This window comes from Rhopilema esculentum, chromosome 1 (genome assembly GCF_057945365.1).
Source record: "Rhopilema esculentum isolate cy_ngs chromosome 1, ASM5794536v1, whole genome shotgun sequence".
NCBI classification, from domain to species: Eukaryota; Metazoa; Cnidaria; class Scyphozoa; order Rhizostomeae; family Rhizostomatidae; genus Rhopilema; species Rhopilema esculentum.
Genome location: NC_142815.1, coordinates 1786560 through 1799496, shown reverse-complemented (window position 1 = coordinate 1799496; position 12937 = coordinate 1786560). Strand labels below are relative to the sequence as shown.

At 37.6% G+C, this 12937-nt stretch overlaps 1 protein-coding gene across 1 annotated transcript; it reads right to left on the bottom strand.

The window, feature by feature from the left end:
• Nucleotides 1-1793: 1793 nt before the first annotated feature.
• LOC135690188 (lysophosphatidic acid phosphatase type 6) lies at nt 1794-11803 on the bottom strand. Its single transcript, XM_065207665.2, has 11 exons — nt 11571-11803; nt 8847-9065; nt 6821-6951; nt 6276-6358; nt 5771-5994; nt 4949-5052; nt 4550-4630; nt 3926-4055; nt 3026-3064; nt 2767-2813; nt 1794-2009 (listed from the first exon to the last, which is right to left on the bottom strand). Exons 1-11 carry the CDS (start codon nt 11712-11714, stop codon nt 1907-1909), a joined length of 1305 nt encoding a protein of 434 aa, XP_065063737.2. The 5' UTR covers nt 11715-11803; the 3' UTR covers nt 1794-1906.
• Between the last annotated feature and the right edge of the window lie 1134 nt (nt 11804-12937).

The window sequence follows — 12937 nt, the reverse complement described above, 5'->3', positions numbered from 1 at the left end:
GACCTTCTCTGCCACTCTTAGGAAAATGTTTACCTCTCTAACTAAAAAACTCTGATATTTTGCTTATAATTCAGGCAATTATGGTGATGATTAGTGGAAGGTAGGGTGTGGCTAACCCCAACCCCCGTAACAATTACCTCGTGTGGTGTTTTGAACACACCAAGTTGTAGGAAAAGACAAAAGTGTTACACAAAGCAGATAGGCTGATTCATAACTGTGACAGGCAGCAAAGAGGTACCAAATTTTCACGTGCAGAATAGTACATGCACGGCTTTCAAATTTTGGACTCAAAGTTGGTCCAGGACAGTGTAAATGGGACATGCTCTTCCCAGGTTTACCCACGGAAGCTAGGTTAAACAGCCATACAAGGATTTGGCCAATTAGTTCAATTAGCATTCAAGACAAAATCTGAAGACAGTTGAAAAAAACAATTACAAAAACGAAGACTCTTCCGTCGAACATCATTTTATTGAAGACTCCTCCAAAGAGCTTTGGCCAAAATAAATCATGGCCTAGTTAAAAAGAAATCGTATTTTTCTATATGATTTATTCTTTGGATATTTATCAATTAGAAAAAAAAAACAATCCAAATACTTTCTCGGTTTCAGTAAACACGTTTCTGGTTTACAAAACACGTTTCAGCTTTTAGAAAACACGTTTCAATTTTCATGAAACGCGTTTCAGCTTTCACAAAACACGTTTCAATTTTCATGAAACGCGTTTCAGCTTTTAGAAAACAAGTTTCAATTTTCATGCAACATGTTTCAGTTTTCAGTAAACACCGTTTCAATTTTCATGCAACATGTTTCAGTTTTCAGTTACACGTTTAAATTTCATGAAACACTTGCAAGGCCTTGAGAAACGCTTATTTGAGCCCAATAAACGCTTGCTGGGATTCAGTGAATAGAATTGAGAACTCTATAAATACATATTTGGGTGGCGAGAACAATTATAAAGTTTTTAAAAAAACATTTGTTTGGCTTCAGAAAGACCTGTCAAGCTTCATTAAACGCGTTTCAGGTTTCAAGATTAAACTTGCTCGATTCTAAGAATCCAGGAACCACTTGTCAAACTTTAGTTGACTAGTCTCATTTTTCGAGAAACACTTCTAAGATTTTGGAAATATTTGTTTTATCTCCAAAAAAATTTTCAGTTAAAAAGCAACAATTGTTGGACTCCAGAAAGATCTCAGTAAACATGTTTCAGGTTTCCTCAAATATTTGTTAGGTTGTGACAAACATTTGCCTGGTTCCAGGGATTGGAGTGTAGGTGGAAGGGTATTGTTACTTAGATGGTGAAGCCTGCAGCATATAAAATTATGCTATCACCTCGAGGGGGGGACGCAAAAAACCCTCCGTTGTTGTCAGAGTTTGCTGAACCCGACCATTGTCAAAACAGAATGAAACTAAATTGGGTACGAGCAATTTATTTTTCATAGTAGTCAAGCAATAATTTATATAAAGCAAATTTCAACTACATACACCACATTATAATGTTTGACAATAAAAATGGGCATTTCTGCGTTAACATGAAATTCTGTGTACCTTGGAATGAGACGTTTGTAGCAAGCCGTATCAATCCGTACATATTTGGTAACAAAATAATTATAAACAAATATCATTGAAAATAAAATTTCCAGCTTGTTGTCTCATTTCAGCTTGATAAAAACCATTGACAAGTTGGGCGCCACCTTTGTTTATTTGCTAGTCTTTGTGCCTCTAGATTTTGAATCATCAGATTTTGTCAGCCTCGTATCGGTCCTTGATTGAGCCTCGTTATTCAAACCCATCTGGTTAAATTATTACTGAATTTTCTCATAAAAATGGTTTTCATTATAAAATTATTGAATTCCCGATATGGTAGTCATTGGAATTAAAGCTATGAATACTAGGAGATTGAATCTTGCCTATATAGTGCCAATAGCAAAGCTTTCTTTTCTGTAGTCCCCTTTGATGCCACATTCAGCGTCCCAGTCTTTTACGCGATATGGTTCACACGTTTCAAGGAAGCTGAAAATAAAATGAAATTTCGCAAAATAGCATTGTATTTGTATTTGTATTTATTGCTACCTAGCATCCGAAGGTAGTTTTAGGACACTGAGAAGCTATGCTTATCGAGCAGTGTCCTGGTCCTTCCTCTCAATGTGACCACACCTCGTGATTCCTGCGCCAGGAATTACAGAGAGCTGGCGACTCTCCCCACTCCGGGTGAAAGTTTGGTCATGCCAGGGACTCGTACCATGGACCCTTGGGTCTGTAGTCAGCGCCTCTAACAACTGAGCCATCCTCGCACCTTTCGCAGAGTTGCTGGAGGCTAAAGTTAGCTGAGGATAAAGGCACAGGGGGAGAGAAGATCTTAGGGAAGAGAGACTGGGGCAGATTGGGGGGAGGGGGTTATAGCAGTTTGGTGTAAAGGGGCTAGTGGTGGAGAGGCTGCAGTAAAAGGGGTATTGGGATACCAAGCTTTGGGAGAGTGGAGCTAGCGGTAAAGGGGGCGTTTTGGTATATATTGAGGGGGTGAATATTGAGGGACAAGGACTGTAGCAATGAGGCTGTAGCAGGGAGGCTGGGGTTAAATCCTAGCAAAAAGGGGCCATAGGTTTAAGGGAAAGAGGGCTTTTCAGAAAGGACTGGGGGTTAAGAATGAATAGGGGCTAAATAGGGTTGTGGGTGTATAAGAAGCTTTCCCAGATGTTCAATGGTCTCCACCCTACCCTGATTCTAAAACTGGTTCTAAAATTAGCTTATGAAATATAACTTTTGTTACCTTGAAAGTGGGCAAACTGTAGTTTCACAACCAGGCATTAGCAATTCCTGTTCAAAACAGAAAAAGGTTATTAGACCAGAGATAAGGATTGCTTATACGACATTGGTAGCGAAAATATATCACGTGGTTTCTCACATCGAATGACATCATATGCAAGTTTAAGAAAGAGCACGTGAGTTGTCTCGATAAGATTTAAAGCGGTAGAAGTACAAAGTAATCAACATCCGCGAAAAAAATAATATTAATATAATAACCTTACCTGGTTGTTGTACAAAAGCTTCACAAACCAGTTTTGTTTCTGGAATAAATCAACCATCTTGTATTAAAACATATTTGAAACTGTAAAAGTATTTCAAAACGGTGTGGAAATGGTTTGAAATTAAATTGCCCAACTAGTGTGACATTTTGGGTGTTTCTGCTTCCTCAACAAATGGCTGTTACAATCAGGGGCCTAAACGGGGGTGGCGAAGAAGGGAGGGTGTGACACACTTAAGTTGTTGATAAGCTGAACTGCAAAATCGTTAGATGGTCGATAAAATCTCCAGCAAGTTGGCATAATAGAAGCAAATTTTCTCCGATTTTAGTCCCAGTAGGTAAATTCTGTTACATTTTACGAACATCCTATATTGGATATGCTATTGGCAAAAACGTCTAAAATTGGCACTTACTTCAACTAAATTGCATCACGACTTAACACCCACGTTTTTATAATCTCCAAAACCCCAAGTTATACGTGTTGGTAAGAGCATTTCTCTTATACCTGATACTGGGAAAGGGGATGGGGTGTTTGGTTAGGGGGTGTGGGGTGTGGGGTGTGGGGGGAGCATGATCTTTGAAAAAGTTCGTGCCAAAAAATGAATTTTAGGTATACTTTGTTTTGTGCCAACTTTGATCAAATTTGCACGATAATATCCATCTGGTAACTTGACAGAAACCCTTTTGAACATTACTGATCTTATCTAGATATACCTAGTTTAAATGGTGTAAGTATTAGCTTTAATAAAACTTGATTTGATTTTTGTCAGGAGATGAAATCAACATTTGTTCGAAGTTCAAATTGCTTTCAAAATTGTGCATCATATACACATTGCATCATCAAAACAATCAACAAAGAAACGAAAACAAGTCTGATTGGCTTGGTTAATAATGATCGACTAACCTCGTCCTGGTAGAGTTCGAGTTTGACGTCAGCAGCGTATTTAGGCCATTTGAAGTCATACACACCAAGGACGTACAGAACAGCCATCAATGTTGTGTCATGAGCAGAATACAGTATAAACCTCAGGTCACTGCGATGATTGGAAAGAAAAAGAGAACAGGGTTCAATTGGGGAGTTAAAAGAAATTTTGATGTAGAACTGCGCAATTTGCAAGTGTTAGTCTAGACTTACTCCATGAGCCTCTGTCTTGCTACTGCTTCACTTTACTCAAGTGAGGCAGTAGCGAAACAGAGGCTCTTGGGGTTAGTCTAGTGTTAGCCCCTAAATCTTGTGCCTGCATGCCTCAGCACACTATAAAGGCTGTTGAATCTCAGATACATTTCGTTTTTACTGTTAAAAAAATGTTTCTGGCGAACCTTACTGTAAATTGGACCGTTGCAAAGAGCTCAATGTGGTTCTAAAGTGTAGCGTCATGATAAATATTTTCTTTGAAGAATTGAATGAAAGAACACCAATAAGTCAAATTTGTTGAAAATTGACAGAAATTTAGCAAGTGGAAAGACTGGGTTTAACAAATGGATTACTGTTGTTTTGGCATGGTTAAGATTTTAGGACCCATAATACCTTTGGTTTTCAGCTTTGTCTTCAAGTTGCGTGCACACTGCCTCTATGAAACCACCAATTGCCATACGTGCGATTGAGTGACTGAAAATTCAATAAAACAAAGCCATTGGAAATAAGCCATTGGAAATATGTGGAATGTTACAACAGTTGTTGGGGAGACGAGCAAGAGAAAGTTTTTTATAAGTGATGCAACAACCCTCCGTCATGGAGTCGAAGAGCATGCGCACGGAACGATGTTATTATTACGCATGCTCTCTGACTCCAGGACGGAGGGTTGCCGCACTCATTTGAAGATTTTCGCTCGCTCGTCTCTCCAACAAACATATGCTGTTGCAGACAAATAAATCGTGCTGATATGTAAAGCTACTCTACTGGATACAAAAATTAAGGGTACAAAACCTTTTGCCTGTTCCAATAAGAACCCGCATTTGATATGCTACTGCAAATGACTCAATCTCATCTCTTCGATTTATTAAAAACTCGGGAATTGGTTCATTCTTTGCCTAAAAGAAAACAGAAATATTGAGCAGAGAAACAGCAATGAATAACAATATTGCGATTAAAGATTTTCACAAAGCAAAAAAAACCAATTTTAGAATCAACGATAAAATTCGTTTATACATAAAAAAGTTTCTTATCGCACAAGGAAATAAGAACCGGTTAAACTCATACCGTAAATCCTCGAATCCCCCCTTCGAAAGCTCCCCCCCTTGAAAAAGCCCTCATCCTAGAACTACAAATTCTCAATAAGCCCCCCTTCCTCGAATAACCCCGCACAGCTACTGTATATACTGGAATTTGACCCCTCAATTTGATGATTTTTTGCCATCTGTGGTTGCCTATGTTGTTTTATTGAATTACCACAACAAATTCATATTTTTTGGTAAGAATTAATTAAATGCTCATAAAGAAAATTGCTACCTAAATAAACGAGGTATTTTAATAATGTCTTCTTAATTTCTACAATAATCTTATAAGCCCCCCCTCGTATAAGCCCCCCTGGGGGTGAAAAACGAATAAATCATACTGATATCCTTTAAGATACAAATATTACAAATAAAATACCACATTTCCTCGATTAAACGCCCCTTGTCGAATGGGCGACTCCTTTGAGAAGGCACCCTCCAAAAAGGTGCTGGAATTAATAAAAGCCCAAGGGCGTTAAATCAACAAAGATACGGTAACAGCAATAAGCAAGGGGGGTCATAGAAATGTACTCACAGCTCTGGCACAGATATTGTCCTCGAGAGATATAATACCAAACTCCTCTTTCTTTCTATCAAAACCTAGTTCCTTGGCAACTGCATCGAGGAATTCTACTAGGCCGGGGATGTCTTCCCAGGTTGTCCAAGCGATTTTTGCCCAGTGCTTGAGGTTCTTGCAGAAATAGTAATTTGGATACAGAGCCTCGTGTTCGTTAACTGACGTAAAGATTGGGATTGGGCCTGAAGATAGAAAAGAGGCCAAATTAACATTGAATTTAATCGCTATAAAAAGAATAAACTTTAAATGCCATGGATTTGAACATAAATTCAGGAAGTATTATCATAAAGCATTTCACTAAAAAGATTAGCTAAAAACTTTTATATTTTGAAACGATGGCGACACCGCCTTTTAGAAACGATGGTGACACTGTCGCTCTCATTACATTTTCAAATAACGATTGATATTTCAATATTTATCAACGATGGTGATGTTTGCTCTGAATACTGTATTCAACACTCACCTTTAAGGTGTGTATCGCCATAAAGTCCTGCTAAAACGCATCGAGCTGACATGATGGTTCGTTTGATGTTGGTTGATCTCACGCTAGGACGAGATAAATGCCTGGCAGTAGTTCTATGCCGAAGGTTTTGGTAACATACGGTGAAGGTAGGGGAAAACACAGTATTATTACCTTGCTGGGGTTTTGGGGAATAAATGGGTATGTTTTCAGTATGATTGCAATTTTTATCAATCATAGATTATAAATCAAAGAACAAGGGTCATGGGTCATTCATCGCAGGTCAAAGGTCACCACAGAAATTGTACGTGTACACAACATTACTGGTAGAACGGGAAGGGGAAAAAAGTGTATAAATAGTTTAGTATAAATAGTTGCCTGTAATTTTTCCATGTTATTAAATCAAAGAGGCTGATGATTTTCTAAATATCCCACGTAATAAAGGATCAAATAGCATTTGATAAGGCTTGTAAATGGATGTAACTTTGTGGAGATTCTAAATAACAGAAAAATGTTGGCAAACTTAGAGAAAATTATTTTTAACTTACTATACTTGTTCATGGTTGTACTCTGGTGACAAAAGTCCAAGCTCCTCGACGTATCTCTTCTTGTAGGCCTTGCCAAGCTGGTACATTTGTTCTTGACCAATTTTAGTTAATTGACCAACTAATGAACCACCCTTCAAAAGAAGAAATCAATTAGAAGATTTAAAATCAGCTTGCACTCAATTAAGCCCGTTACGTGGACACCCTATGTAACACTAGCCTCGGAAAGACAAAAAATATCCTGGCCTCAATGTCAAGATGAAATGATGCGCCTCCACAGTAATCATAAGATAAAAATTTTTGCGAAAGGTTTTGACTCACTCTTCCGTGACGATCACATTGAAGAGGGTCGCCAGAAATAGAAGGAGGTCAGAGACTCTCCCTTCCTAGCGAGTTTCATAACAGCAAGAGTCAAAACTTTCTATTAAAATAAATTTGGTCAACACTTTATTATGTTCATTTGATAATAGTGATGATACAGTTTATAATGAAAATTATAATTTCAAAATGGCTTTGGAAAAGGCAAGCATACTTAAACATACTAAAGCTTTTCTTCTGACACTTTTTAAAATTTTTTAGAACAAAAAGCGAACACGTGGCTGTTAAGGTTGCCTAATCAGTGCTACTAAGGATAGAAAACGAAGTCCTTCTGTCTATACAATAAAGGTTTTAATAATTTGGCATTTTAAGATGTTTCCTTTGAAAAGTCCGGAACTGGAAACGAAAACATTGAAAAGCCCGGAAACGAGCCCTTGGCATTTTAAGAGTCCGGAACTGGATCACTTACCAAAGGATATCTTAAACCTACATTTTCACGGTTATACACATGGTAGAATTCTTTTTGCCCGAAACAGAGAAAATCAATCTTATCGAAACATTGACTGAAAGAGCGCAAATGATTTGTTCAGAGTCAAAGATCGACACACTTGTTAAACTTGACAAACTGACAAAGATATTTCTGGACAACAGAATGCTACAAAATTTTAAAAGAAAGTCGCAAGTTTTTCAGCTAAAATAAAGTTTGGTCCGCTAAAGTTTAGCCAAGTTTATCTACCTTGGATCGTTAACATTTACTTGTTAATTGAAAGGCAGATTAAACATGCCATTACAAAATGTTTCTTTGCTGTCAATCCTCGTATTATGTACAGTACAAAAAGGCCCTTCAATCCATTCAAAATGATTGCATTCCTACAACCCAAAAGAGTTCCGTTATCTATGAGTTTACGTTCCCGGTGAGATTCGCACCCTCCCCCCTGAGAGAAAATCATTGGTCTTGCAGATCTAAAACGAGGGGCAATTCACTCTTGCATATAGCGTACGAGATTTTCCCTAAAATAAAAGGATTTTTAGGGATTTTCAAATAAAACAATAGGATTTTAGGGATTTTCATAAAAAGTGTACAAGATTTTCTTGGAGTGATTTGCCTCTCGATCTAAAACATAAACTGAAACTTGTGATTCACTGTAAAACCCAAATTTTTCCAAACATTAGAATGCCATGTTTTGGATGACTGGCAGATAACAGTCATGGTTCTAGTAGATTTGGAACCCATCTAAATATTAATGAATATTCTATACGTACAGACAGAGAGGGTTGGTAGTGAGGGCGCTGAAAAATTTTCAGAATGGGTTACGAGAGTACGCTGTATACAACAAATCCAGATATCTTTTCAGAATAAACAACATAACTTTGAGGTTATCCTTGAAATAAATTAACCTATCGGTCCAAGAACCTTTTTCATCTGATTCTCATTCTTCAAAAGGGGCGCACAATTTCTAAAAAAGGGGCGCCAGACTTGCTTCAACTCGTTGAGGGAGGGGCAACTGCCCCTAGTTGCCCCCCTTAAATCCGCCACTGGTTTCACCCTGGGTCTCTTTTGGTAGTAATTGCAAATGGCACTGATTGGACAACCTTACCTGTCATGTGCTTGATTGTGACTAAAGAGTTTTGAAATGATTCTAATGATTTGACTGATTGCTACAATGATTCATAATCATAATTAGTGATTTGAAAGAAAATACCCAGTAACCTTGAGTCGTTCTTTATCACGGTACGCATTATCAATCGCTGATTCTGGCTTGCTTCCGAAATCTAAACTTCTTACTGTATGATTGATCAACGTGTGTTCCAAATCCTCATTATCCTCAACAGGCCATGTGGCAGGTTGATAATTTGGAATAAATTTAAATGGTGTCCTTGCTCCATGTCTTGTAAGAATTATCACCTGTTTGAGATGTAGATCTTCAGGCTAGGAAAGAGGAATAGGGAGAGTATTTGAAATTAATATGATTTAAACCTGTCTTTTGAGGAGCAAAAAGCTGGCGCTTGGCAAACTGGGCACCTTCAACTTTTTAGGTGCTTGGTTTAGCATCATCAAATAACATTTAGAACAAATTGTCTTTTTGCATTTAGTTTTTAGACTGCATAAACACACTAGGTGCTTGATCAATCCAGCTTCTAGAGCTTTCTGGGCATGTGCAGAGACACTTGATAGAGCTTGAGCACCTTTCCTTGCAAGGCCTGATTTAAAGGCATTGAGTCATGGTAAATAGGCCTTCTCTATAGGGGGTCATTTGGATCGCTGCTGTTTCATGTGATACTTGCATCAGTTGTTGACAACTTGCTATTGATGGAAATTGTTTTGTCAATTGGTACGGTGAGTTCATGTGACCAGTTCAAGGTCAACCAATGGCAATCTTTTTCTACTTAGACAACCAGCAGAGGCATTTCAGCTTTTTTGGGATTAGTCAACTCAAGCAAGAATGGATTTGGGATTGGGGATTAAGTTTGTCACAATTTAGTCATGTTTGAGTGTGCTTGGGCATATTGTGACCTAAAATATGTATTGTCACAAACCAGTAGCAAAGTGCAGCGGTACTAGTGGTACCAGTCTAGTACCATTTTATTTTGAAGGATCAAATTCAAATTTTCTTTGATTTTATTTTTTTCTATGATAATTGAATTAATGACAAAAAAGTGAACGGCAGCGGAATACACCATATTATAATTCTGACCCTCCTGTGCCTGCACCACCCTTCCTCTAGCTGGTTTACTGTGCTAAAATATGTTTGCTTTACTAGTACCATCTTATTTTCGTGCCAGTTGCTGCTGTCACATAAGGGCAGATGTAAGAACCTTTAACCAAGTTATGTCCAATTGGGGTTATTGCCCCCTGAACCCCCACACTGTTATCTATCAGCACACAAAATTTTTAGTTGAAATGTTGCAATGATATACAGGAAAAGACTCAAACAATATAGGAGCTGGATTAGGCAGTTAGCTCACAATGTAAGAACCTTCAACCCTGGAGGCTATTCCCTCCCCCCCCCCCCCCTGAACCCCAACAATTTAAGAACTACACAGGACTGAAATGATGCTTGGTCTTTAGGTGGATTGTATTATCTGTGGAATATTTTCATTCTTCATTCAGCCATCAGATTATAAAGAGCATATCAGATAACCAGTTTGCAGAGCATAGCAGTTCTTGAGAAGATCAAGCACATACAAAGTCATTTCAGCCATGTTTTCCACATACAAACCTCCTTTAAGTATTATATGGCACCCAGAAGTTTTCTAAAAAATGTTAATGTATTTGTAGATTTTGTGTCTAATTTCAAGTATTGGTGTGCAGCATCACACTGACTGTCCATGGGCATTTGCTATATTCTGAAGACTGTGTGTAGAGTCAGTATATAAGATATTTTTATTCTTTTCCTGCAAATATTACACCATTTAGCTTCTGGCTTCTGATTACGAAAAAGAATACAAAAATTGCTACAAATTTTGGGCACCATTTCTTGCAAAAAAAAACTTGTATTCAAAATTGTTCTAGCATTCCCCATGCCTGGATGGAATCCATGTGAAGCTTACACCAGATATGAGCTAATAAACATTAGAAAGAAAATGGAAACCAGTAGTCTATGCCAGATATCTCTGGTGCCAGAGTGCAAAGTATTTTTTGTGCACTGGGAATTATTTTCTGTTACTTACGCTTGTGCGGGAACAAATCATGTTGCAAAATGACAGGTTAAAAGCTGCGGGATTTCATTTTTAAATAGCATTTTTAGGGCTCAAGATTAGGCTATGCGCGTAATTCACACGAAAGTCCATGCTCCAACTGCTTGAATTAATCAAAATTTGCAAAAATGTGCGGATGGGATTTGAGCGAAAATTATTGTGCTGCAAACGCATTCCCCACGCATACCCAAACTTTACAGGCTGGCTCTAGTGTAGGCTACATGGAATCCAAGCTGGTCCACACACAGAAAAAACACTCTACAGTCAGAGATAGCAAAAAATCCTGCAGATATAATCCTTCCCCTTATGTTTGTACATCTGCACATAAATTTACTTTAAAACGACAACATTTAGGGGTGAAAACAGTTGCACATGCTTCCTCTCTCGACCTTTGCACTTTACAGAGATATAAAAAAAATTATTTGATCTGCATAGTTGGAAATTACGAATAAGCTAATTTCTTCCTTGAATAAAAAATAAATTTTGTAATAATCGCGAATACTTAAATTTTATATGCAATTGTTTATATTTCATTAATCCTACTTTGATGGAATAATGGCATGGCCTATTAAAACAAATTCGTTTGCCAAAAATTGTGGTGCATTTCTATGGCTAAAAAGTCACAGAATACAAGGCACAGGTGAACCAATGCCACTGGCACACAAAATGTCTCGAGGGAACTCTCTGGTTCACAGAAAATTACAGATTAACCATATGTGTATTCACGATATCTCACCTTTCCCGCCAACGAAGCATCGGCCAGCAAAGAGTTTTGAATTTGCCGCTTTTTGTAAAAGGTTCTGTCTACTGCATTGAAAACAAGCAACGAAGAGGCTATACCTCCACCAAACACAATCAATCTCTTTGCCCCTGAAGCCATTACCACTTTAGACAATCTGTTCCCTAAAAATGTTCCAACTTCAAATAGAAAGTAAGTGTAATGGTTTCACAGTGGTTGTTGTTGCTCGCGACTTCATTGTTGTTGCTGCTGTTATTGTTGTTGCTGTTGTGTGAAGTTGGCACCTCTTGATCAGTGATTGGCAGCCCCCCCCACCCTCACGTTTCTTTTTTACGCCCCACCAACCTCATCGATATCACCACTGCCCACAACTCCAACCATTTCTATACCCCGAGAGTTGGTTTTTCCTCCGATCAAGGAAGGAAATTAATACGTAGCATCGTGGTATTTCAATAAACCCGTCAAAGCTTTGATGTAATTGAAAACAATTACTTATTATAAAAATCGAGCAATGAAATCTTTTCAGACCAAAGCTCTTTTAGAATTTCCGAGGATATTTTCTTTCAAAATTATTTCAGTGAGTTAAAGTACAAATGGTGGCTGCCAGATTGCTGGAGGTCATCCGACAAAATATAGAATAAAGTAACTAGTACCTGTTCAAAAAGGCTATTTTTTACAATTTTTTGAATATCTGTTTATTTTTACAATTTGGTAAAATTGCAATTAAAAATCTCAACAAGCAATCTTGTTATGTTCCACCGAATTTCTATGTTGTTCTTTGAGCAAAGGGTTAACCACATTTGCTTTGAGCCGATCGTCCTAATAATTTTGTCACTTAAGATTTCACCCAAATCATGGATTCGAATATTGGATATGGTTGAAAAATTGACAATAAAGTGCTTCCATTTTGAGGAAGGTGGTGCAATACTTTTATGAGAGAAAAGTATACATATATAAGTGGTTAATTTTTCGAGGGAAAGGAGCAAGCTTCTGGTCTGCTTCAAAGAATTTAGTTAATTCAACTTTTTCAGCCTTTGGAACTATTCGGTGTTGTGATAGACTTACAGCAGACAGTTTTTAATACATTAATATATTCTTCTGTGTTACAAATTAAGAACAATTAAAATATACAAATGTGCCTTATAACCGGCCTTTCTCTTTACGTTCCCTTTCCCTTTACGAATCGATTTCATCTGTGTATAAAAAAAATTTTCAAACTTTGATTCATTTAATAAATTTCGATAGTAAACTTTCGAAATCGAACGAACTTCTCGAAATTGGAACGTTAACCATCGAAAATCGATCGATCGAAGACAAATTTCTAAAATCGAATCAGAAATCGAACGTCTACATTCGAAAATCGA

What these genes read in the sequence shown, in the direction of transcription:
- LOC135690188 (XM_065207665.2), bottom strand. Translation starts at nt 11,714, where the DNA reads ATGGCTTCAGGGGCAAAGAGATTGATTGTGTTTGGTGGAGGTATAGCC. An exon ending in ACAATATCTGTGCCAGAGCT is followed by an intron (nt 5,053 to 5,770) that starts GTGAGTACATTT and finishes GTTTTCTTTTAG; the next exon opens with GCAAAGAATGAACCAATTCC. An exon ending in TCGAACTCTACCAGGACGAG is followed by an intron (nt 3,065 to 3,925) that starts GTTAGTCGATCA and finishes GATTTATTCCAG; the next exon opens with AAACAAAACTGGTTTGTGAA.